Below are 27,199 nucleotides of genomic sequence, written 5' to 3'. Positions count from 1 at the left end.
ACAGAGTGCTGTTCAGCTCAGGTCCAGCTTGCAGGGTTTGTACAGGCACCTGGTTGGCCACTGTGAAAACAGGATGCTGAGACCTTAAGAGTGAAGTGTGGGTAAATAATGATCCAGCAGGCTGCCAGTTCCAGTTCCGCAGCTTGCTGACAGCTCTACCTTCGGCTTCTTCCCAGCATCCTTCATCAGCACTCTGGGTCGCGCAGCCCGCAGGATGACCTGAACCGGAATCCCGCGCGCGGCCAACCTCCCTCGCCACCGCCGTCCCAGGCTCTGTGGCGTTGATTGATTGATTGATTAAAGGAGGGGGGAGTGGGCAAAACCCTGAGCTTGGGTTGGATGCTCCTGGGGTGACGTCACGCCCTCGCACTTCCAATCACTCCTAGCCTTCGTTTCCCTACGGCCTCCCTTTCCTTTGCCCAATCGGAAGCCGGCATTTTCCCCGCGCGCTCTCTCTCTCTCTCTCTCTCCCCCCTCCCCTTTCCCACTTCTCCCTCAGCGTCTGAAGTCATCGGAATGAGCAGGAACTCGCTCCAGACTGCCCCGACTACTTGCCCCGCCCACGCCAGTCAGCTGCTGCTACTGCTGCGCGCGCCCGGCCTGCCCGTGCGCGAGCGCGCTGCTCGCGAGAACTCCCGCCCTGCCGCTTCTCTTTCCTCCTCCCGCCTCCTCAGGTTCTGTCCCTCTCTCTCCCCCCCCCCCGCCCCTCTCAGCGAGGGCGCTCGAGCGTCGCCGCTCCAAGCGGGAAAGAAGAAAGTTACTCAGCGGGGAGGGAGGGGGGAGCGAAAAGGGAGCGAGGGGGCGGGGCCACCGCCTGGTGCTGGTGGGCGGGGGAAGGAGCCCTGCCTGCGGCATAGTCTGCTCGCCTGCCGGACGGAGGAGCCCGCGCTCGGGATGGGGAGAAGCGACTGGCGTGGCGGCGGCGTCGCACCGGAGGAGGTGAGGTCCCTCAGGGGACGCGGCGGCGGTGCTGCTGAGGTGGCCGTGGAGTGGGGTGTGGGGGGCTCCCATGAGGGGGAAGCGGCGCCTCAGACACGGGGAGAGAGAGCGAGTGAGGAGCGCCGGCCGAAGAGGCACGACTAGGGAGGAGGAGGAGGGGAAGGGAAGCGAGGTGACCAACGGCTGGCCTTTCGAAAAGCCGGTCGGTTGAGAACTGGGGGGTGGGGGGGCGGGTAGGGAGCGAGGCCCTTGGCCAGCTTCTCTCCCTTCCACGTCCACACACACCCTCACCCTCCTCCCTCCAGCCTGGAACTTCCTGGCACGGAAAGTTTTTCCTCCGGCGGCAGGTGCCTGAGGCGGCGGCGGCGGCGTCGAGTGTGAGCTGAGTTTGCCCCCTCACGGGCCAGCTCGTTGCTGCCCCCTCGGATTTGGCCCAGCATGTCTGGTGGTCGAGCTGGTCGGCTTCTTGTGCGGGGGGGAGGGGGACCCCAGACACGACACGCCTCAGACACGCCACCACCCCTCGCATTCTCACGCATCCCTCCAGGGCCCTTCGCGGGGGTGGTGGACGGTAGGGTCTGCTTGGTGAAAAGCCTTTCTTTCTCGTCCACCATCGCCTTTAAAACAACAAGAAGAACCTGTTCCTCTCCTCCCCGCTGTATATTTTTCCTTCTGTTTGTCGAGCCCTTCGAGCCGTTTTTTTTTAACCCTTTAAAAATAAAAAATAAAACTCTCTTCCTCCTTGTTTACTACTTCACGCTTTCTGCTCCAGCCGTATCTGTTTATTGGCTGTTGAAATTGCTGGGCTTATGACAACTCTCCGCCCATACCTTGCTCTTTAATCCGGAGCCTTCCCTAAGTGTTTACATGCTGCCGCTCACCCACAGCGTGTGGTACGGTTTCTGCTTTTCCCCCCTCTCCTCTCCTCCCAAAAGCCCCCTCCATGGTTAATTTCAGCAGATATTATTACATCGAGTGCAGAAGCAAGTAATCAGCATGCTTGTGACTGGAAAGCGTGTTTAGGGCGAGGAATGGTCCGGGTTGAGAGACTGGCCCACGCACTGGGCCATTGTTTTGACTGCCGTTGCATCAGACAAGGTTTTGCTAAATTTAACCTTTCCAGATCATTGAAACCTGTGTGAATAGGATCTGCATAGTATCCAGTACAGTATCTGATTTCCCATTCTTGGGTATGTGTTAGTCAGTTTCCAGCAGATTTTTGTCCCTGTTTTAATCCTGTGTCTTCTCTAATTTGAGCTTGTTGATCTTCTTGCATGAAAAAGACCTGCAAATGACATGCCATATTCTTTAAAAAATATTTTTGTGGTTTGCATAAAATACTTGGGATACCTAATTCTGAGTATCTATGTTCATGAACATGCTAAATCAATGAAACTTCATTTTGTTAATGTGGCTAGCTTCAAAAGTGTTAACATAAGTGTTAATTTTTAACCTGGATGTTACACACATGCTCAGTGATTGGCATTAAGTAAGGAAACTGCTTTTGAAGTTTATAGGCAGTTTATGTGTGGCTTGCTGTACTGCTTATGAAATGAAAGGGTGACATAACTATTAGGTATTTACAGTTTTCTTCACTGAGCAGTAGAACTGATACTTTGTTTTCTGTGAAGTTATTCAGATACCACATTATGCTTTTGTGAAAGAGCCACCCAGGGAACTTTGGTAATAACACAGTATTTGGATGAATAAATACTTGCAGTATGCATTGAATGGATAAATACATGTACAGTATTAGCTTGTTTGTTGGGTGGGATATATTTCTTGCCCAAAGCCACGCTTCATAGAAGCAAGTAGTGCAGCACAGGTGGCTGCAGTGGGGGTGGGGAGAATTAACAGAAATTGGAGCCCTTCACCCTTGAGTGAACAGAAGTACCTTTCTGAAAACAGGTCCAATTGAGCACAGTAGTATTTGCTCCTCCAAGCTTCAATACCCAATGTGTTAATTCTTTCAATGCAGTAAAGGTAATAAAGGTAAAGGACCCCTGGACTGTTAAGTCCAGTCAAATTTGACTGTGGGGTGCGGCACTCGTCTTTGCTTGCAGGCTGAGGGAGATAGCGTTTCTGAAGAAACCCACTGAAAAATCAAATAGTAAAAAAATATTGTAGCAATTGTCTTAAGTGAATATAATTCATACTTTGAACTGAATAAAGCAGATCAGATTGCAGTATTTGCTAGTAATGTTAAACGGCTATAAATCTTGGAAGCATTTCAAACTAGATTCAAAACATCAGATTCAGGCATTGTTTCAGTAATCTGTCAAATGCCTTGCAGAGTAAGAAGTGGAAATTCTCAAGCCATAGTTATTTGATGTTTTCAAAACTTTCCCGTTTATTTATTTTTGTAAATATTTCCACCTTCCTGAAAACTGACTCCACGTATTCAGGACGTGGTTCCACCCCTGTGCATTGTATGAAAAGATTATTACTGGAATCTTGATGTTAAATTCACAAGTCTCGTGACATAGAAGTTATTTCTAAGTCTTCTAAGATTTAGTTTGCTAGAGCATGCATAGGCAAACTCGGCCCTCCAGATGTTTTGGGACTACAACTCCCATCATCCCTGACCACTGGTTCTGTTAGCTAGGGATGATGGGAGTTGTAGCCCAAAACATATAGAGGGCCGTGTTTGCTTATGCCTGTGCTAGGGGAATGGGCTTATAGTGTTAGAGTATACCATTTTGCAATATGAAACTATGAAATACTCTTCCCAAGTAAACTTCTCAGAATGGAAATATGAGGATATTGAGGAAGCAGTGTAGAACTTGTTTTTATTTCAACTGGCTTTCTGGAGAGCAAAGGGTTGAAATTTTAAAATGGGTAAAAAATATTTTAATTTTTTTGCCTTTTAGGTAAAACATAGGACCTTCAGCTATAAAACGAAATAACTCTAGATCATCAGTTGCAAGACGGATGCACTAGCACTAGTTTAGCACAGTCATGCAAAACTGAATATTTAAACAATGTTCACCACTCAAAAAAGTATATTTTCTGTGGTGGTGGTGGGGAAGCTCGTTCCATTTGCATAAGGGACTATTTATCCAGAAGGAGGAAGAACTAAAATAATAGCCCCCCCCCCACAAAGATTCAAACAAGAGTAGAGTTCCACTAAAGGTAAATTCTTGGGGGTCAGAAGAAATTTCTGAGTATGTATTTATTTAAAATCACAGTTGTCTCTGAGCGGTGGGGATCAGATTGAATACAATAAAGATTAAATCAGTTAAATTATAAAATCAGAAATTACTTAAAATACCTGCTGGAATAAGAACATATTCAGTAGATGAACATATTCAGTAGATGCTGGAGGTGCAATAGGAAGGTCTTATCCTAGGTCCTATGAAATCTAAAGGGTTTTGGGGAAGAGATAGCTCTCCTTCAAACTAAAAAGCGCACTATGTCAATAAATACATTTATTAAATATGGTCATATTTTAACTTCATTAAATGGAAGTTGCTGTACTTTTTATTGTTCTTACTGGGAGAAGGGAGTCAGACAGTGCTGCATGTTGTGGCTGCTTTATCATGGAAGAATAGTGGTGGTAATGGCTGATACAGTGGGGATGATGTCAGGAACTCTGTTTAAATCAGCAGGTATTACAAATGGCCTGCCACTGTTAACTAAGTACATAAGACTTGTACTGGATCAGACCAAAGGCCTGTCTAGTCTGGCATCCTATTTTCCAAAGTGGTCACCCTGGAGTTTCCTGAAGGTGCACAAAAAGGGCATGATAACAACAGTTCTCCCACAGCAAAGGTGTGTGGCCACTGATCATGGATATTTATGGTTGATAAACAAACTGTTGATAAACAAACCTTCCATTAATGTGTTTAAGCAAGTGACTATCATTTATATTTTGTGGCAGGAAATTCCATAAGTTTATGCATCATGTGTGAAGTAGTACTTCCTTTTGACTATTGTGAATCTACCATATTTAATTTGCCTGAGTGTCAATAGTATGAGAAAAGGAGAAGCATTTCTCTGCTTTTTCTTCAACATTCTTAACTTCTATCATGATGTTCCCTCTTCTGAACAAAAAGCCCCAGCCTTTCTGTTGTTAGGGAAAGTATCTCAGCCCCTTGATCATTGGAGTTGCCAACTTTCACAGCTCTGATACCCTTTTTGACATGGGGATTCTGGGTGTTAAAAAGCCACTTGCAGTTTCTGTTCATAGGACAAATTATTCTGGACTTCTGCTGAATGTTGCACATGGGTTAATATTCCTTACAGCTTTGTGTTGGTAAAGGTATCTCGTATTTGCTACCACTCCTAACAGTATTTTAAGTCAGACAAAAAAAAAGTTCTTTTGAGACTGGCCTGCATACATTTGTCAGCATTTTTGTAATAATTATTGGTTCTCTGAGAACAGACTGTGTTTTGTTTTTAGACCACCCACGGTGCCTAGCATCAAATGATGAAATGAATATTTTCATGTTTGTTTTCTCTAATTTTGGTTAATTCCATAAACATATTATTTCAGTAACCTCACACACAAAGAAAAAATGTCAGTCTGTTGTTTGAATCTGGGTCTAGAAGCACAAAAAATGTGGAGCGGTTCAGTAAATGTGTAAGAGGTTGGATAGGGAGATAAACCTAATGTGTTACTCACATAAGGTGGATTTAGTGTTTGAAAATATATTGTAATGCTGGGCTTCTACCAAGTTGCTTCAGATGTTTCATTCATCTGACATTTTGGGTATGTTGATGTATTCCAGTTTATGTGGGATGTATATAGGCTCTTGTTTTGAGCATACCTTAGCTGTTAAAATTTAGTGCTAGTACCTCTGGAACTGAAATAACAAGTTGCTACAAGAAGTGCAGTTTAAATGATACCATTGCATGAGTACAAAGAGTTCTGTAGAACTGGTGGAAAAATACATAAAATGTTGGCTTGGTTCAAAGTAATGTTATTCTCTTTTTGTACAGCCTTTATCTGTAGTTACACTCATTCAGTACTACAAATATCTTTTCTCAGAAGTCAACTATCTAATGTTTTTATTTTGTCTTCTGGATTTACTCATTACCTGTGTATCCTTTTGATTGTATTGTAGCTCTAAAAAGACAGCTAACTGAGCAGCACTGAGTAACTGTCAGAATAATATTAGTAGTAATCCAGTCGGGATATTTCAAGAGCATGGATGATAATGGGCAGACCATCCCCATCCAAGAGCAGTCATAGCTGCTGAACCAGCTAAAGCTGGAAAAAGGCTACCTGGGTCTCAAATGACAGAGCTTGATCAAGGGACATTGCTACGCAATATATCTGCTTTGTTGAGTACAGCTTCATCTAGAACAGTCTGCACTCCCAGAGTCTGAACACAAGAACACTGGTGCAGGGATTTAGCCTCAGTTTCTTGATCCTCATCCAGCCCAATACCAAGTCCAATCATTGGTCAGTCTCACCTGATTCAATGGCAAGAGAAGTAGAGCTGAATATTATTAGCTTATTGATGGTGCCTCACCCAAATTCTCCTAATGCCACCACCCAGTCAGTGGCTTCATATAGATCAGAGATGGGAACCTGTGGTCCTCCAGATATTGGACTCCAGCTCCCATCAATCCCAGCCAGCATGGCAAGTGGTCAGAGATTATGGGAGTTGTAATCCAGCAATATTTTGAGGGCCACAGATTCTCCATTTCTGATATAGATGTTAAAAAGATTGATAGAACAGAACATTGTGGGATCCCACAGCATAACTGGCATGGGGGTTGAGCAGCCCCCCATGCCATCTTCTGAAGCTAACCCTGTAGATAGGTTGGAACCACCCTATATCTATGCCTTCTACCCCCAATCCACAAAGCCTGTGTTATTGAATTTTATTTTATTAAAAGTCACTGTGGGAGCAAGGAGGAGACAAGCAGGGTTGCATTCCAACTCCTGGCAGTGATCAGTAGGGCAACTAAAGCCGTTTCAGTGTAAAACCAAACCTAGGCACAGAATGAAATGGGTCTAGGTAATGAGTTTCATCCAAAAGCACATTGAGTTGGCTGCCAACAGGTATTTGTGCTCCAAGGACTTCATATGTTATGCTATCAATATATAGAAACCTAGAATTGGAAAGGAAAGCTAACAGCTGGATCTTAAGATAAGTTAATTCAAAGGTCCATAGAAAGAAAGCTTTCTGTTCCATTATCATAACTACATTCCCCACATTGAGACCCATGTTGGGCGAATGATTCCTACACTGCAGGGGGTTGGACTAGGTGACCCTTCCAATTCTACTTTTCTATGATTGAGTTCAACATGGTCAGCTTAAGAAATGCCTTGATTAGCTAACTCTCTCTTTTTGTAGTGGTTGACAGTAGTTAAATGTGAGGTGATGATTTTAGGAAGTTTTTTAATCAGTTGGTAGATGTATTATACTTGGTAGATGCTTTATACCAAGGTTCCATTGGCAAATGTTTAGGTGAAATGCATGTTGCATCATCTGTATGTTCTTCTGACAGATTCCTGGGATCACTCATTCCAAATGGTGAAATGGTCTTGGAAATTGAAGTTATTAAATCCACTTACCATCTCTCTCTTCAGCTCTTACAACCCATCTCTTCATGCCAACTAAATAGCTGGAATAGAGAGAAGCCCTGTGTATTCATCTATGTTCTGTCTTTGCTGCTGTCAGCTGTGTACTTCAACTTTTTTGCTAATTTCAGATTCCCTCTCCCTTTCTCCTTACAGATTTTGAAAGAAGACAGATACACAGTGGAATTACTTTTGCAAACCACAGGAAGAAATGTGATTTATTTCTTAAAACGAAGAGAAAGAACCAACCTGCAAAAAGACTGATTATAGCTAAAACTAGCTAAGAATTCCTGGTTTTTTTCAATATAAAGCTGCCATAGTATTTAAAAATTATCTTCCAAAGAGTCATTTGCACTAATATTAAAGAAGAAGAAAAGGTGAAATGCTATAAGATTGTCCATAAGTATTTGTATGGCTTATCATCATAATATTACATGATCTACTCATCAGAACAAAGTTTTTCACATTTTATTTTATCTTTATTTTTTAAAATAAAAAGAGCAGATGCGATATTGACTTAATGCAATCTGAAGACTTGGACTTCTGAACACAATGCCGTAACTTAAAGGCAATTGCCAGGACTAGGTTTGCTTTGCTTGGAATCCTTCAGCCTTATTTTATAAACACTGTTTCCTAAATAATGGCATGGGTAAAGTTCTTGAGGAAACCTGGAGGAAACCTTGGAAAAGTATATCAACCTGGAAGTGTGATGTCTTTGGCGCCTACCAAGGGCTTGCTAAATGAACCAGGACAAAACAGTTGCTTTCTTAATAGTGCTGTACAGGTAAGGAGCTCCTCATATTTAATGCAATAAAACACAGCTCAAAGACCTATTTAGTCCAGCATCGTATTTCACGTAGTGTCCAATCAGATTAAGCCTACAAGCTTCATAAGTTATATTGAAAGCTGGCTATTAATATCTTTAAAATGCATTCTCCCCGCCCCCGTCGCCATTCACTATGTATCTTCCAAGATTGTACATGGTGACAAGAATGAGAAGGAGCAACAGTCTCCATTTTCCTTGCCTTGCCTTTTGTACAGTTTGGTTCCAGAAGGAGGGGATGCAAGTGAATTGGCAATAGTGACTGTGGTGAGGAGGTGAGTCCACAAGAACCCAACAGCCAGCAGCAAATTGAAGTCTACTGTATATAATTTATAGACTCTTGAAACCAATGTTTCTATGAAGCATATATATGCTAATCTAACTGTTCCTAACCTTGAGTCTCCCAATGTATTTGCTAAGCAATTCAGGCCAACAAATAACTTTCATGTAATTTGAAACTTTTTTAAAAAAAACACCCACAAGGCTAGCAAATGACCACAGTGGCTTCCCATTATTGAGCTGGTGTATTTTCCAGAAAGGGCTGCCATTTTCCCTTGTATGGTGGCTAGCATGTCTGATAATTGCTGCTTGTTTGTATGAACAGGCTCTTATTCTACTTATGCTGAATTTGTAGGACTTCATAATATTGTGGTCATTTGTATTCCATAGAAAATACATGTTAAGCTGCAACTGAATTTTATCTTAGTTGTGCTAAATTACATTTTGCTTTAGTATGCACATATTATCAATGTTTGTCATTTAATCATTTTTGGTAGAAGACATGGAAATGCCGTTTACCTTCCCACCACAGCGGTACCTATTTGTGTACTTGCACTGGTGTGGTTTCGAACTGCTTGGTTGGCAGAAGCTGGGGACAGAGCAACGGGAGCTTACCCACATGTATTTAAACAAATTTGACACTGTGTTTTCAGAGGTTGATGAAGTAGTGGTTATCTTCCTTGGCCAAGAGGTACCACTTAATCAAAGTGGGACTGCAGACTTGAATATATCACTCATAATTGGAAAACTTTCCCTTTAATTGATCAGCATTTCAACATGGGTGTTATCAAGCTTTGCTTAAGTAGGAAGAAAATAATTCCTTTGAAAAGCCTTTAATAGGTTTCTTTTACTAACCTATTAATGCCACACACACAGTTACAAAAGATTCAAGAATATGTGAACTTAAATTACCATCAGAAGTAAATTGAGAGCATTTTAGAATGCACATTAAATGAAGTTAAAGGATAACTTGTAACTGATGTGTTTGGAGTGAATATGCACTGCTATATATGCATTTAAATAGAGCCATGCTGGCATTAGGTTTTCTTCATAGTCCTACTTTAAATGTCTTTGCACTTTGACATTGTATCCCTTCTTTCTAGTATTTGTTCAAAAAGAGTAAGATAGGATAGAAGGATTTGGGATTTGTTCATGGAGAGAATTACATGTGCAGACAAAGCTTGATTTGATGTTTTCAGCAGTTAGAATTGCTGCATTAGAGACAAACCACTGTTTAAATTGAACCATAGCTGGTCATCTCAGCCACCGAAAACAGCTCTGTGTGTGATAACCTTTCAGCTATCATGGGGGAAAGTAGCTACAGTATTTCAGTGAAAATTCTAATACTTCTTAGTTTTTGATCTTCCAATTATTCTCCCTTCTAATATGTAGTAGTTTGAATTTGCATATGCATAGCTTAATTTTTTTTCAGTGAATCTAATGGCACAACTAAAAGGATCCTATTTCTAAACCAGAGATAATGAGCCTACAACTCCCAGCATCCCTTGGCAGCATGATCAGTGGTCATGAATGATGGGAATTGTAGTCCAGCCACACCTGGAGGACTACAGGCTCTCCCCATCCCTGCTCTGAACCATCATTCATTCATTTTACCGTCCATCATACAAAGATCACAGGCTGGTTTACAAAAATACATACTATAATAACAAACAAAAACAATACCATACTCCCCACAGTTTAAAAGGCCATAGATTGTTTAATTAGCCAAAGACCTGGGAGAAGAGCAATGTTTTGCCTTATGCCTAAAGATATGTAATGAAGGTGCCAGGTGAAATTCCCTGGGGAGAGCATTCCACAAGAGGGGAGTCACCGCAGAAAAGGCCCATTCTTGTGTTGCAACCCTCTGAACCTCCCACAGAGGAAGCAGATAAAGAAGGGACTCAGATGACGATCGCAGGATCTGGGGTCTAGTACTCCATGTTGTCATAGTGTATCAGTACTGTAATGAAAGATCAGTTTATTGTAGGCCTTCAACTATATATGTGGACAAATATGTTATTGAAGAAATTGAAGCTTTTATTTTCTGCCTCCTCATCTTAGGTTTTATGGCAACTTGACATATTTCGGCGAAGTTTAAGAGGTCTATCAGGACATGTTTGTCAGGGTGATGCCTGCATATTCTGTGCTTTAAAGGTAAGTTTAGAATCACAGTATCCAGTTCATAAAGAGATTTTGAAATTCTTATTCAAGGGAAACATGATTCAAAACTTGTTTTTATAAAGGAGCATTTGTTAACAGCTATAATGGCTGCCACTTAAGTATTTTGTATACTGTTGTAATTACAGCAATGGAATATGGATTAGAAAACTGGGAAAGAGGGGACAGAGGAGTCTCTTTAAATCCCTAATAGCATATCCTTTAGAGGGAGAGCAGGGAGTGCTAGAAATCCGAGCATGAACACTTCTTTGAGGATATACTGAAACATTGTGTTGCCGGTCCCACTTGTCATTGTTGCATGGAACTTCCATGCTCAGTATACCAACTGTTGGGGAGCAACTGTGGAATTGGGTTAATGACATCATGCACTGCTTTTGGGTTTTCTGGAGATTACTGATTAGACATAGAGGGAAGCGGGTTGTTAGATTAGATTGATAGTTTCTGATTCAGAGGGCTCTTACATTCCCTTCACCAGTGCAAGGATTGCTACCGCCCTCATTGCAAATCCCATTTATTTTCTTCAAGGTGTAGTTGTGCAGAAAATGGGAAACATGGCCCAATAGAGAGGGCAGGTAATAAGTTTTTTCTCTACTGGAAGAAGAAGTATTTGGTATTGCACTGTGTTCAATACATCAGACTTCACTGAATTTTCTCCTAGATGAAGAAACCATTGGAGTATGCTGGCCTATTTAAAAACTGGCTATTCAGAAGTTTTAATTAATAGTACTGTTGACTTTCAGACTATATTTGCACAGTTCCAGCACAGTCGAGAAAAAGCACTCCCATCAAATAATATGAGGCATGCCTTGGCTGAAAGCTTTAAAGATGAACAGCGATTTCAACTTGGTTTCATGGATGATGCAGCAGAATGTTTTGTAAGAGCTTGATATTATCCTTTTCTTTAAAATTTGTCGTTGATACTTTGTGGCAGTGATGTGGTTAGTTTGGATACAAGAGAGCTATATTCACATCTCTCACTGAAGCATCTTAACCTGTAGGTGTTTGGTATCACTGGGGTTTAGGATGAGAATAAATTAAAAGGAATCTAAATATTTTGGACACTAAAGTTCTATAGCCTTTTTTAAAAAGGCGGACTTGAGAAGAATGCACATGGTATATATTTAATACAATTATTGTTGGAGACATTGTTTACTGTCCATTACCTGGAGTTAAGTGAACTGTAATTCATAACAAGTGAAGAAACAATGTGCCTTGTGCTTTGCTTCACCATCATGAGGGTATCTGGGAGGGTACTGGACCTTCAGCATGGGAGTCTGGCATAGCATTATAGGGAGTCCAAATGGTGGGAAAGCAGGATATAAATCTATTAAATGAATCAATGCATTCCTTTGTTTAGGAAAACATCCTTGAGAGAATTCACTATCACATAGTGCCAAGCAGTGAAACAGATATGTGTACTTCTAAATCCTGCATTTCCCATCAGAAGTTTGCTATGACATTATATGAACAGGTAAGATTTGTGTTTGTTGGTGAATTTAGTGCTCTTAAAGTTTCCAAAGTTACAAAAATTAAAACTTTTTTTATTTGTAGTGTGTATGTCGCAGTTGTGGAGCATCTTCAGATCCTTTGCCTTTCACAGAATTTGTGCGTTACATTTCAACAACAGCTCTATGGTAAGAGACCTTGCTTTCTCCTTTCTTCTTCCCCAGACCTCTTTCATTTTGTTCTTTTTATTTCCAGATTCTCATAGTATGAGAACTGGGAATTTCAAGCAATAGTGGAGAATAGAATGGAGGTGGGTGTGTTCAATACCTTGTTGATAAGCTGAATAATGCTTTAAAAATTCACTAACTCCCAGGGATACACATTTTGGACATTTCCGTAACACCTGTTACGTGAGGATCAAACACATATGTAGCTAGCCTTCCTAGGACACTGCTATGGTTACAGGCTATATGGTGTTTTAACTTCAATAGACATTCATATTATTCCTTTTTCCTGTGTTGTACCAAAAGTTAAATCACTGGTTTGTTTGTTTGTTTGTTTATTTATTTATTTATCTGAAATATCCTAAATACATCGTAACACAATAAAACAGAGAAACAAGAGAGATGACTGTTCTGCAAGAGTTAAGGATTCAATGACATTTGAGGAACCAGTGGAATTGGGTCATGCTTGAAAATATGCACATTCAACATACCTTACATCTACCCTTCCTCTGCAGTAACATTTCACACCATCTATCTGATTCTGGTTCTTTCTAATAAAACATAGTTATTAACCTAGTTTGGACATAGCAACAGATTATAAGTTTAAATCAGGTAGCAGGTGCTTTTGATCTCCTCCTTCTGGCACTTGCTAGATAAGGAGAGGGGAAGCTGCATGCTTGAGCACAAGACTTCTGCAGGGAAGTTCATGTAGCCCTAAACTATGGCTCAGTGTTCTGTAGGAACTAGGCCATTGAATTAGCTCTTGTCTTTCACCCTCAAGAGCAGGGCATCAATTTGGACTGATAGGAATTGAATCCCACTGGGACGACAGGAAGCAAGATTAGAATTGACTTATGTTCCATGGCAGGAGCTACTTAAAGACACGGCTGTTTCCTGCCTCTGAAGAGAGAACAGGAGTTTACTTAACTCCTGCTAGGTCCCCCCCCCCACCTTTCTTTTAAATTAACACTAGGGACAGTTTATTTGCCTTTCTCTCATCCAGTCTCACACCTTGCTGAGTTAAGCAGGGTGGGGAGGTGAGTGCCCTGGACGGTTTGAGCAGGCAACAAAGGAAGCCCCTCTCTTGGGACCAAATGTTCAATTTCAGTCCTGGGTCTTGCCCTACCAGGTACAGTAACTTCCAGTCAGTTTAGGCTGTGGTTCTGCTTCTAGGTAGAATGCAGGCAAGAAGCTATCAAAATACTTTTAACCAGGGGAATATTACAAAACATATGATTATGGCATTATTATAAGACTTTTATCCATACACTTCATCACATTTATGAGTATTTAGACTATATGTCATAAATGGCCCCTTCCAGAAATAAAATGGCTGGTTTACAGTGATGTATACCAATACTGAATGCATAACATACGGATTTAAACTATTTATTAATGTGTCCTGCAGTGTATTTGAGTTGCCTTACTCTGGTATTACTCTGGAATGCATTTCTCAAATATTACTGATTTTTGAAATCCTTCAAAAGAAATTAGGGTGCAAAATAGTAATGGTTATATAATTCCCTTATTCCTTTTCATACATAGTACCTCTGTCTGATTCTTCATTCTCTGCATAGATTAAGATTTTAGAGTTCTAAAACACCCATATTTGTTGTATAGTACATGGGCCAAATAGCAGAAAATAGCTGTTTGCTGCTATAGTATTATATGCTAAGTTTAAAATTTACTACTTCTTCTCTGCAGCAATGAAGTTGATAGAATGTTGGAAAGACATGAGCGGCTCAAGCCTGAAATGTTTGCAGAACTGCTTCAGACTGCAAATACTACTGATGACTTCAGGAGCTGTCCTGTGAGTACACAAAAAATGTTTCTGTTTGAGCTAACTTCATAAAAGTGATGAAGCTGAACATTCCATAACTGGAAAGGGAATTTGGTCTGTTTCTTTCTCATTGATTTATTTTTAATTTAGACTAATATTGTAAAACTGCCTTGGATTACCACATTCTGAAGCCTTCTTTAGATGTTAAAAAACATGTGCTGATAATCCCATGAAGGAGGAGAATGGGAACGCACACATTTGCCCTCCACTTGTGCAGATTCTTCCCAAAGGTTCTCTTTGGGTTGGGGGCATGTCTGCAGCAGCTCACTGCACCAAACACACATAGCCTGCTTGGAGTTCCAGCTCACAGGGACACCCCACATGCATTCAGTAGGCCACTCTGCTGCACACATGCTCTTAATCCACAGACAGTTTTTGAGATTGGTCACCATGAGCACATACTGCCATGCTCTTCTCTTTCATGGGGTTACTGCCATGTGTCTATGAATACCTAAAGAAGGCTTGAGTGTAGGAGGCAAGTAGGGCATGGACAAGTTCCTCAGGAAGATAGAAAACTGCCTCTTGGATGTGTGAATGAGGACCACTGCTTATTTTCCTCTGGCTCTCAAATGAAGCAAGTCGCTTTGGGCATCTATTTTTTAAAATTGGTGTACCTTATTGGGTTCTATATATGGGGCAGGACAGTGTGCTTATTGTTTAGAGTGCATACACTTGTGCACATGGCTAAATTAATATATATTCATAAAATTTATTATTCTGCATACACTCAAACTTAGAAGTATAAGAATGGTCATTTCAGATCATTTGACCTGAAAATAACTGTTGTGATTTAGACCTTTCAGATGTAAATTATGTGGTAGTAAAGGGCTTAAGAAGTCAGAGTAAAATATAATGCTTTATAAAACATATTGGTGTAGCCTGTCCCTTAAGTGGCATGACTTACTAAACAAAAATAATATTTTGCCTTCAATTACTTCCCTCCTCATTCTGTCAGTATCTGGATGTGTTGCAGAAATATCCAAGTCTGTCAAATAGCAGTGATCTGAGGACTAAATAACAGTAATCTATCTCTCTGTCTTCTGAAATCTATTGTAGAAAGTAGTAGTAAGAAACTCAGCTGAATAGGGCATAATTATGATTAGTTTGGTATTTATTTTAGATCTAAACAATAAGTTGCTAAAGTAACATGCTGTTAAGTAATTGTGAGACATATTTTGTAACATTTATTCTGAATTCAATGTGAAATAGATAAACCCTGAGGATTTAAACTAATTAGTTGTTATCTTTTCTCCTTTTTCTAGAGTAACTGTGGCCAAAAAATCAAAATCCGACGTGTTCTCATGAATTGTCCTGAAATTGTCACAATTGGCTTAGTTTGGGATTCAGAACATTCTGACCTAACAGAAGATGTCATCCGGAATTTGGCAACACAACTTTATCTTCCAGGGGTATTTGAGCAACAGCATTTAATATAATTGTTTTGGGTCATCCTCTTTTTTTTTTATAATATTTTTATTCAAAAAATTTTCCATATAAACATAACATACATAAACATACATAAACATACAAAAACAAAAACAAAAACAAAACAAAAAAACATGTACCATTTCATATCCTAATTTCTTATACCTTCCTTCCCCGACTTCCTCATGCCTCCCTTTTCTGTATTCCAAATTCTTATCAATTACTCAGCAAATCTTCCCTTATTTTAATTTAAGTTTAAGCTAACCTTCCTTATTCTCCTTGTCTTAACCATTACTAATAGTAACCATTTACTTTCAGTCCATCATCATTCTAACTTTCATTAACTTTATGATATTTCTTTAAATAGTCCTTGAATTTTTTCCATTCTTCTTGCGCTGTTTCTCTTCCCTGGTTTCGGATTCTGCTCGTCATTTCTGCCAAACCCATGTAGTCTATCACCTTCATCTGCCATTCTTCCAGTGTGGGTAGATCTTTCGTCTTCCAGTACTTCGCAATAAGTATTCTAGCTGCTGTTGTAGCATACATAAAAAAAGTTATATCTGTCTTTAACACCCCTTGGCCAACAATACCCAAGAGAAAGGCCTCTGGTTTCTTGGTGAAAGTATATTTAAATACCTTTTTAAGTTCATTATAGATCATTTCCCAGAATGCCTTAATCTTCGGGCACGTCCACCAAAGGTGAAAAAATGTACCTTCCTTTTCTTTACATTTCCAACATTTATTGTCAGGCAAATGGTAAATCTTTGCAAGCTTGACTGGGGTTATGTACCACCTATAGATCATTTTCATAATATTTTCTCTTAAGGCATTACATGCCGTAAATTTCATCCCGGTGGGGGTCATCCTCACCATTTAAAAACTTCTGTGTTCTTTTGAGAGCTTTGTGTGCCAAAGAGGTGCCCATTCATTCCTGTCTCATAGTGCCATCCTATGCATATCTACTCAGAAGCCCCACTGAGTTCAGTGAGACTTTATCTTAGGTAAATGTGCATAGGTTTGCAAGATGAAAGGAGGAAAAGTCTCTTTTAAAAAATACCTTAACATTTGAAATGTCTTCTTTTCAGTTACCATAAAATGCTGCAGTTCAGCTACAGAATTTAAGTTGCTTTAAAGTGTGACTTTATAAAACAAGGTAACATACAACAGATACAAATAAAACTATTTTAGAGTTTCCACCCCACTTTTCTATTACAATTTTAAAAAACATTTATTTTGAAAAATTCATGGGTGGTGGTTAGTAAGGTCTCCAGGTGGCATGCAGTAAAATAAATGTATGAAATCCTGTAAAATAAAGCTGCAGAAACAGCAATTATAAAGGTTCTATAAATCCAGCAAAACAATCAAAACTTTAATCAGGACTAGCTTACATTACACTATGACATGGCCAGGCATATAAAAAGGGTTGTATGCAACTAACTTTTACTCAGAGTAGACAAAACTTAACTTAGATCCATTAATTTTGGTGGTTCTACTCTGAATAATAGTTAGCTGAATGTAGCACAAGATGTTTGTCTAGTGTCAAAATAACATCATAGTTGACTCTTGGTAAGCCTGTCCGGGGAGGGTATTTCGCAGATAGTGTGTTTAACAGTAGTACCTGATCTCCTTGGTCACCAACTCAGAAAAGATAAAGCAAATAATAATGTTTAATTTCATCAGGGAACAAGCTTACTTAAAATCCCTGGAAAATAATGTGCTCACCTGGCACCGAAAGGAAGTGCCAAGTGGATTCCACAATCAGGGCATTGGCTGGTTAATTGTCAATAGACTTAAAATATTTTGATTAATAAGGCACTCCCAATTAAATGGACAGCATATCTTTGTTAAGTCCCTAATACTTTACATTACATGTAATGCTACATCTATTTGTAAATTTTGTGTTGTATTGACAATATTGTATTGTGTGGACAAATAGTCATTTCTGTTGACAAAGATGCCACCTTACAAGATGGTGCATGCTTATTTATAGATGTGTGCAAGTAAACAAGTTTTTAAAATTTAAGGTATTTATACCTCTACAAAACACAACAAATATTTAGCGCAGTGGGTTATAGTATAGCTAAACTAGTATAAATACAGTAACAATGTTTAAAAACAGTAACAATTAAATAAAAAACCCAACAATTCTTAATCTTTTTCAGTTCTCTGACTAAAGATTGCAGGACACAAACAAATTTTAGAGCAGTTTAATGAGATGGGAAATCCTGATTCAGAGCAAAAAATTTGACTGAATCATTTTTGAGATTGCCTGAAGGAGTTTGCCCTGTTGTGGTCCAGTCATGCTGTAATTAGGAACATGTCATCAATAGCAACTACATACACGGTTATGTGTAGTAAATTTCAATGCTGGGAAAGGTGACTAATTATCATATAATGACCAATTCTTGACATCAATGATTTTGTCTACAGTTTGTTTCTATACTGCTAACTGAAATAATGAGTTATATCCCATTTTTCAGCTTGGTTACATAGTTTGCATGCTTTTTAGCTCTGCCATACTTTTTGACTGATGAATCATTTTTGCAGCTGTTCTATAGAGTTACAGATGAAAATGCCAAAAATAGTGAGCTTTATCTCGTGGGGATGATTTGCTACGCAAGCAAACATTATTGTGCCTTTGCCTTTCATACCAAGAGTTGCAAATGGGTGCTGTTTGATGATGCTAATGTGAAAGAGGTAAGTTTAGCTGTTCTGATTTGGCGATCTTTCTACATAACTGCCTAGATGTGTTCAAAAGTAAAATGCAATACTTATATGTAGTTCTGACAGCCTTGATGTCAAACAAATTACCTGAATTCTTCTAAAGCACACATACTTTCTGACATGAAATGAAAGGAAATTTGTTACTCCACTATGTTTTCACTGTTAGAAGAGAGATCAGACACTGACATGAAAGTAGCTCTTTTCTCTTAAGAAGTCAGAATAATCTCTCCGAGAAGTTAAGAGTCAATTGAATATAGATTATATGTATTTTATCGTCATTGAATTATAACTATTACTTAACTAAATTAAATTACTTATATATTTCATGAAAACGTAACTTTTTAGGTTGGAACAAAATGGAAAGATGTGGTGTCCAAATGCATTCGGTGTCACTATCAGCCATTGCTGCTGTTTTATGCAAATCCAGATGGTACACCTGTATCAACAGAAGATGCACCAAGGCAGACAATTCACTGGTCTCATTATAAAGCCTGTGCAGGAAATGGAGAAGAACTTGGTAATACACTTGGCTCTTTCTTCATATTATTAAAAAATAATTTACTAAGTGCTTAACTGTGTACACAGTCTACATATACATGATCTATTGGTGTGTCCTGAGTTAGTAGCTGGAAAGAAGGAAGCAGCTAGTCCTCTACTCTAGCCTTGGGTAGTATGAACTAGCCATTGTATATGCTGAGTTTCCCATTCCTCATGACCTGTGTTTAATGTCAGTTGCTGAGCAGTGAAACTGACTACTTGATAGTTCTCATGATACAATCTGAGAGTGGGAAACATCATGGAAATTAGTATTCCTGTGGTGAAAGTAGTTAGAGAAGTTCTTAATGTGTCAGGGAAGCTGGGTGCGGTGGGTGTGGAGGGTCTGGGTACTATTAATGTTTCAGCTGAGGCAATATAATGGACCTACCTCCCATATTAAGGAGGAATGGGCTTAGAACAGTTGCAGTGTTTCTGTTGGAGCAAGGTAGCATAGGAAGGAGGCCCGTTGGAAATAGAGTTTGAAATATTAGGTGTTTTAGTTTTTCAATGTGGGGAGTTCAATTAATATTGTAGAGTTTTTTTGGTTTTCTGCATTCAGCATCTAGCTATAGAACTGTTTGAATGTTATCACATTTATGCTGACATTTTTTTCCACTGTACTACATGGACTTCAGACAAGTCTGGTAAGAAAAGTAAGGGCTTAACTACCAGTGACATTAATGACATATTTCAACAAACTATCATTTAATCTGACTGCTTTTCATTTGAAGAGAAAACAGGTGCATGGTGTGATCCAGAATATACCTCCAAATCAGACTAGGGAACCATGCTGCCTGAGGAGCGGGCGTTGCTGAAAATTGTTCCCTCATGGGAACAATTTCTGACTGAAAGTGTTGCTTACCGTAAACAGCATTGTCAGGAGCAAATAGCATCAGGTAGAAGGTGATTTTCAGCAGAAAACCTGTGTGGTACTCCAGTGAGAAAAAGCAGTCAGGTTTACGTATGCTCACTTAAACACGTGCTTGATGACACATACAGAGCTTAGGCCTTAATTCTAGTGCTAGAGATGATTGTTGGGGTTTTCTAGCCTCAAATATATTAACATTGTTTAACATTCCTTTCCCTAGGATTTGAAAAGTCTGCTTTTTCTAAGTCAGATCGTGCGAAAGAGAATGGGTTTGGAGAATCAGTTACTCAGAAGAGCACTAAAAAATATCAGCCAGATGACTCAACTTTTAGTCGAAACCATGTTCAGTCTGGTGGTGTCAGAGGATCAGGTATATATCTTAAACATTATAGCAATGTTAACTTACAGTGCTTATTATGCACTGGTATTGTTGAATTGAATGTGTAATAGTTTTAGTGGGTAACACATTTGAACTGAACAGTAATGTAACATTACATTATTTAAGATATATCATTTTGGCTGTTTTGAAATTTCTGACCATTAGGGCCTCCCCGTAGAATGTTTTGGCTTACATATACGCAGCATCTACAGCTATTTATACTTCTAGTGTTTGTCTGGTCTGCTGGTAGCATGCTGAAATCTGTCATGTTGGTCTGGTGGCTCTGAGATAGATGGTTTCGTCTCATGGCAGGGGGTGGACTATTTGGCCTTTTGGTTGTTTCTATGACTGTGAACCTTTAATGCATATTCATTTCTATTTTTTCAGCTAAATTAGGGCATAATGAACATAGGGAAAAGGCAAAGGATCTTTCCAGAGAGTGCGCTCAGAAGGTAGCCGAGATGAAAAGCTTCTCATCCTCCCTACGAAAAGACACTGAGAGAGGATCAAAGAGAGAATCTGGAAAACAGAGAGGTAACAGAACCTACTTTGAGGAGAGCACTTCCAATGACTAACTTTCACCTACTATGATTAAAGAATCCCCTGTCTTAAAAGTGTTATTTATTGTTTGCTCTGAAATTTGATTGTATTAACAAGAATAATAAATTGCCCTTAAAGCTTAAAAGAGGTTGCTGTAATGCGATAGAATATTTAAAATGTGATGTTGTGGTGTTTTCCCCCCATAGATCTATCTGGAGAGGTCCGCACCAATTTTAAGCCAGGATCGCCACCTTCTGGGAATGGATTTAAGCAGCATTCTAATGAACGTGTGTATGGCAGTCAGGGAAAAGGACCTTACAGACATGAAAAAGTACATAACCAAATCAGACCCACTGCACAAGTGTTGGGCTCAAACAAAACAGATGGTTTTTCTGATGGAGAGAAGATGAGCCGTGTTAAGACTGACAGCACCACTGGTTATGATACAGACAGTAGCCAAGACTCCAAAGACAAGGGAAGCATCAGTAGCAGCAAAAGTCGAAGCAGAGGTTGGAAGCCAATGCGAGAGACACTAAATGTTGATAGCATCTTCAGTGAATCTGAGAAAAAAGAACACAGTTCAAAGCCCAAATTAAATGCAAGCAATAAACCTAAACATGAAAAGGAGCAGAGTTCAAACAACTGGCCAAAAGAAACTCGAAGTCAAAAAGGCTTGGTGACTATCTATGAAGATGAAGCAAAACAGAAAGGGAGCCGGAGTTCGTTGGATTCAGAAGGGAAAGGAAATGCAGAAAAAAGTGTAGGATTTACAGAGAGGAAAACTCATACTGATAGTTGGCAGATACAAAGGACTGAATCTGGTTATGAAAGCAGTGATCATATAAGCAATGCATCTGCTAATCTGGATTCACCTGTCATTGAAGGAACCAGCCCAGTAGATACTACCACAGTTAAGGAAGCTGTTTCCTGCAGGTAATAAACATGAAAGTTGTCTTGTGAAAGTATGTGTAATTAGGAGTGTGGATCCAATTTGGATGAAGCCTCAATCCAAAACCAAAGCAGACTGCATTGGAGTGATTTGGACATTGTCTGAGACAAAACAGAGCTTCTCTGAAGCAACTCAAAGCTTTGGACTGCTACTCAAACCTTGGGTCTGCCTTGGAGATTTGAAGGATGGAAAGAGAATTGAGTGTTTGAGTACAGTTTCACTAAGCTGCTACTCAGCACAGATATTGTTATCTACATTTGTGAGAATGAGAACTCATATGTCCTTACTGCATTGTATTTGTAGTAATTCAGATTTGACATTGATTGAGCTACTTGTGCTGGCAAATACTTGAAAGATGCACAAGCAAAAATAGGTTTATTTTTCCATTAAAGCTGAGGCAGAATATGGCAGAAGGGTATGTATGCAGAATAAGAAGTCTGTGACCTTGTAAAGTTCTCTGCTTGTATTTTCCAATATAACTTCTGCTTGGTCAGGCACATTATAATGGTGCTTCTGCATTGGCTGTTCATATGCTATTGAAAGGTGGACAAATTGTGTGACAAAATATAATTTCTTGCAAGATTGGAGGGTGGGAGAGAGGGAGAAATTTGGATTAAAAGATATTTCCAAATAAGTCGTCTTGTACAGTGGAGTTCCATTTTGAATTTTGAACTTCTGATGTTGTAAATATCAGTAAATATTTCTGTGTAATATTGTTTGATACTTTAGGTTTAGTGAAATCTTTGCAGAATCTGAATCTTACGGTTTTTACTTAATCTTTTTTCACAGTGACCAGTTAATCAGATATTCTGGGTGTATCTTGCAGTCTACCTCCCAGCTGAACAAAAACTCTTCAGATGGTAAGAACTCAGTTGTTCTCAGTTTAAGTGTATTCAACTCTTAAAGGTTTCTAAGTTTCTAAAACAAATTTATCTAACACTAAAAAATTAAGTTTCTATCTTATCACATTGCGCTTTGTTGCTCCCTAATTTGTTATATCACTGTCCACCTTAGTAATTTGTATTCTGGACTGTTTTCTGAAAAGAGAGCTCACTACTTTGATGGAGAGGCAGCTTATTTGACCCAGTCCAAGAAAGCTTTAAAAGTGTTCCTTCTATATAACAATTCTCCAAATAAGTTCTATAATTACAAAAGTCAGAATTCCTTCTATTGCTGTTAAACTATTTGTGCTTCATTGATAATGGTGAAACCTCTGCTATGCGAGCCTAACATCTGCCATATTTAGTTTGACTAGAACCTAGAGCCAAAATTCCTACCGGACTGTCTCTGGTTTTAACCATGCATGGATCTTCATGTCAGCAGAAGAGAAAAATAACACATCTATTTTTAAATTAGCTGGAATTCTGAAGGCACAAGCCTCTGGGTGTCAGTGAGCAGCTTTGATTGAACACTTGCCATAGTGATATTATATAGGGAGTCCTCTCTTGTAAGCATTTGCTGCCATCTTATGTACAGTACATGCAACTGCATGGTAACAAAGAGCAATCTAGTAAAGTCACTCTGAAACCTCAAAAGATTTTGCATGGACAACTTAACCATTTATGTTTGTAGCTAATTTGTCAGCAGTGCATTATTGGAAGGTTAAATATATTCACATGGAAATCTATGCAGAAAATGTTTTCAAAACATTATGCTTCAGGATGACCTAATTGTATTTGGCACCTTAATAATTTGTTCAAGTGTATCTATCTTTGGGACCAGTACAGCATTATGCTTGACTGACAAAAAAAAAACTGGTAACATGCCTCTCTCTGACAACTTACTTGTGAATACAGCAAATCTTTAAAAAAGGTTGTCAGTATGGCTGCTATATTCTATTGGTAAGTTTTATATCTTGTAAATTCCTAAGTGTATTGCAGATTTATTTATAAAAGTATTTGTATCCCACACCTTCAAACCAAACCTTGTCCTGAGGGTAGCTAATGCTCAAAATAAAAACAATGGTTAAAAAGCAGAAAAAAGCAAATGATCAGCAAGAAAATTATGTACTTCTATAAAACATGTATTCAAATCATGTTGTGTTGGCTTGCTGCCTGAAAGTATACAGTGCACCAATATCCAAGGGCAGATGTCCAATTACAGATGATAGAATTTTTATGCATTGATGGCAACTGCAAGCTCCTGCTTTATTATCTCCAGCTGAAATATTAGACTGCCGTCCTTTTCAGGCATTACGGCATTAAGGTATTACATTTGGCTGATTCTCCTTGTACTTAAAAAGAATCCTAGGCATGCCTCATGCTTTATTTATGTTTACCATGGGATTTCAAGAGTGGGATTTTTTTATTTTAGAAAGCAAATGTTAAGTTCACAAGATTTTTTGCTCATTACTGGTATTGCTGATATTTCCGGTGCATATTAAAAAAAATACATCATAATGTGCTTAAGGTAAACAACAACACTGTTTTGCAGCCTTGAAGAAAGACCAGGTTAATACTCATATGAACTATAGATCTCATAACCTACCTTCAACATCTCATCTGCATATGCAAAGGTAACCTTTAACTATGCAATTATGTAGCCAAAAGCAGCTATTGTAGAAAAAACAAGTTTATTATTTTGTAAAAAGTTTTAAATTTGCGTTTAGAACTTTCATATTTTTAAAATAATTTTTGCTGATATCCAAGATCCTCATTTCTACAAATTGGCAGTGTTCTCATGTAACACCAAATCATAAAATGTGCTTTGGTAAGTCATACTGTGCATGAGCTACATTCTTGTGTACACAGTCCAAGCACTCTGACTTCACTCCACCCCTCACAATGACTATGTCAGCCTAAACCATGGCTTGATGACCTTGCAGTCATGGTTTGTTATGGCAAAACAAACCACAGTCCGGGATTTGGACATCCCACTAACCTAGTTGTCATGGTTTGCTTACCCACACATCTGAAAGAAGGTGAAGTGGGAGTACTTGGGCTGTGTGCACAGGATGGCTTAGCATTGCGGTGCCAACACAGCCATTGTATAGCAACTATTGGGTTTTCAGGTTTGTTAGTTATTTTGGCCAGTTGTTGAAGGCTTAGACTAATCCCTGAACATTGCCTTGAAATTGCATTTTTGAGACTTCAGAGCATAAAGAACAATACAAGATTGTTTTAAGGGGCCCTGTCGCTCCTTCAGATGTCATGACCAAAAGTCAGAGATGATAATAGTTCCAGTCCAACAACAACTGGAATACCCATCCCTGTTTGAAAATCTTAAAGACAATCTTGCACCATTGTTCTTTTGTAAATGTGTAAGTTAAATTAGTGTAAGGGGTACTATGTGGAACTGCCTTTAAGATCTCTCTTCTTTTCTTATGCCAGTCTACTAATATGCCATGATAATTAGTTTAAGCTTTGCTCTGTGTGCCTGCTATAAGATGTAGTAGGTGGCAACCCAGATAAAGCTTTGTGATTCCCAGGGTTTGGAACTGCCTTCCTGAGAAATTGCATGTGGTGTCCTTTCTTTGTGATGTCAGGTAAAATCAGTATTGTTCTGATGAGCATTTGAGGAAGGTGGTTTGTTAATCCTTTTTATTTCTGTGTTTTAACTTGAATTCTGTTATCTTCATGTGATACCTGTAGCTGTTAACTGGTGTTGGTCACTTCAGATGCATAGAAAACAGCGCAATAAAAATAGTTTACTTTTTTCCCCGAGATCCTGAAAAACAACTGGATGTTGAATTATTTGAAAATTAGCAAAATGTCTGTGGTCATGATGTGGTGGTGTGAAGACCATATAATGCAAAATACTGTGCTCTCCACAGCTTCCCTGTTGGGGAGGATCAGGCCACTCACCATCAGTAGTGTAGGGCAAGATTTGCCCTTTCTCTACAGTATTCTCCTGAGATGTAGTGTGTTGTGACAATTTTTCATATGTTTGATAAGAAAGAGGGCTGAATTGGGATAGGGTTTCTTAAATACACACTCTGCCCTAATGACTCAGCCATGAATAATCAACCATACTGATAACTATATAGTCCTGCCTCTTAATCAGCAGTCCATTCTGAATCCTGGGTAGTGTTGAAACTGGCTTAGCCTAACCTTCAAAATATGCAGCTCAACCAGAATAATTGAAATAACATGAAACTTCTTTTGTTGACTTCAACTACAATTGGGTTGCAGTTTTAAGTGTTCAGTGGTTTTCATTCTTTAATGCTTTGTTTTCTAGGACTGACATACCTGATGGCAATAAGAAGCTTTTTCCTTCGTTAACACTACAGACCGCTTTAAAAGACCACTCTGAGAGAGAAATGAAGAACAATGCACTTAGTGAGCAAAGCTCTGCACAGTGGCCTACTGAAGAGATACTTGATGAAACAAACATAGCAGTACACAGTGCTGATAATTCAGCTTCTTACAATGGCGAGAACTTAACCATGTCTGAAAAGGTTCAGAACAGCGAGTCTTTCTCTTCCCATTTGCAGTTGCCTCATACAAGGACAGTTAGACCCAGGCCAGCGCTTGCATTTTTCTTACAACAGAATATATCCAAACCTTCCTATACTGAATCTGCTGCACCTGCTGAACGTAAACTTCATTTGTATAGTAGTAGGACTGATGATGACACACAAGAAGCGATTTACCAAAATCTTCCTCCTCCTTTACCACCAAAGAAATATGCTCTCACTGGTTTGCATGGATTAGAATATGAATCTGCTGTGGATTTAAAACCAACAGAAGTACCGGGCACAAATCCTTCCAGTGTTGAAAGGCATGTTGCAAGAGTAACTTCAAAGACTGGACCGGAAGCAAGTCCATTTACACATGAAGAAAGACTTAAATCATTTCATGGGAATGAGTCTTCCAAGATGAATTTTCCATCAAGTTTATCAGTAAACGATCTGCAGGCTGTATCCAATAATCCTATACATAAGGGAGCTTGCCTCACAGGACAAGGTGCTAGCTCCCTGGATGTAAATGCCAATGATATTGTATCTCTTACTACTTACTTTTCAGTTGACAACTGTATGACTGATACATACAGGATGAAATACCACCAGAGACCCAAGCTGTATTTTGCAGACACTGGCGTGTTAAACAAAGAGACACACTTGCCACCAAGTGGAATACAGATGAACACTTCATACCACAGTAATTCTGAATCAACTTATCCTACAACTGATCAGAGACATAAACCCAGCATTGGAAATATATATTGCAATAGGTAGAATAGGCAACCATTGAGCATAAATGCTTGGCGCCCCAACATGTTGCAATGTTTAGGTTTCTGTACCTCACTTATACTTCATTTAGAAGTTACAGCTATTGAATGATGGTTTTGCACATGCATGCGTGTTTAAGAGAGATACAAAGACTTTTGGACCTGTTACTTTTGTGCTTTAACAAGATTTGCACTCATTATAGGCTAATGCAGAATTATTCAGCCAGCATTGTTACACTTTTAAAATTAGAATCTACAAGAAATCCCCTTTAAACTGGCATTCGTTTGATAAATAGGAATAGTTTGCTTTTTGCAACTAATGAATGCTGCACCTTTTTAATATG

The 27,199-nt window shown here is 39.2% G+C and overlaps 1 protein-coding gene across 1 annotated transcript; it reads left to right on the top strand.

Moving 5' to 3' along the window:
- Positions 1-808: 808 nt before the first annotated feature.
- On the top strand, positions 809-27,199 carry USP53 (ubiquitin specific peptidase 53). The gene is made up of 16 exons (XM_053403543.1): positions 809-939; positions 7,631-8,258; positions 10,638-10,730; positions 11,495-11,629; positions 12,112-12,225; positions 12,306-12,388; positions 14,129-14,234; positions 15,527-15,673; positions 18,237-18,386; positions 18,759-18,930; positions 20,039-20,188; positions 20,585-20,731; positions 20,944-21,670; positions 22,476-22,546; positions 24,120-24,201; positions 25,863-27,199. The coding sequence occupies exons 2-16, from the start codon at positions 8,115-8,117 to the stop codon at positions 26,860-26,862; spliced, it is 3,321 nt and encodes a 1,106-aa protein (XP_053259518.1). The 5' UTR covers positions 809-939; positions 7,631-8,114; the 3' UTR covers positions 26,863-27,199.

Source organism: Podarcis raffonei, chromosome 9 (genome assembly GCF_027172205.1).
Source record: "Podarcis raffonei isolate rPodRaf1 chromosome 9, rPodRaf1.pri, whole genome shotgun sequence".
In the NCBI taxonomy this organism is placed as follows: Eukaryota; Metazoa; Chordata; class Lepidosauria; order Squamata; family Lacertidae; genus Podarcis; species Podarcis raffonei.
The sequence above is the reverse complement of the archived record's forward strand: the minus strand, read 5'-3'. Positions and strand labels throughout refer to the sequence as shown.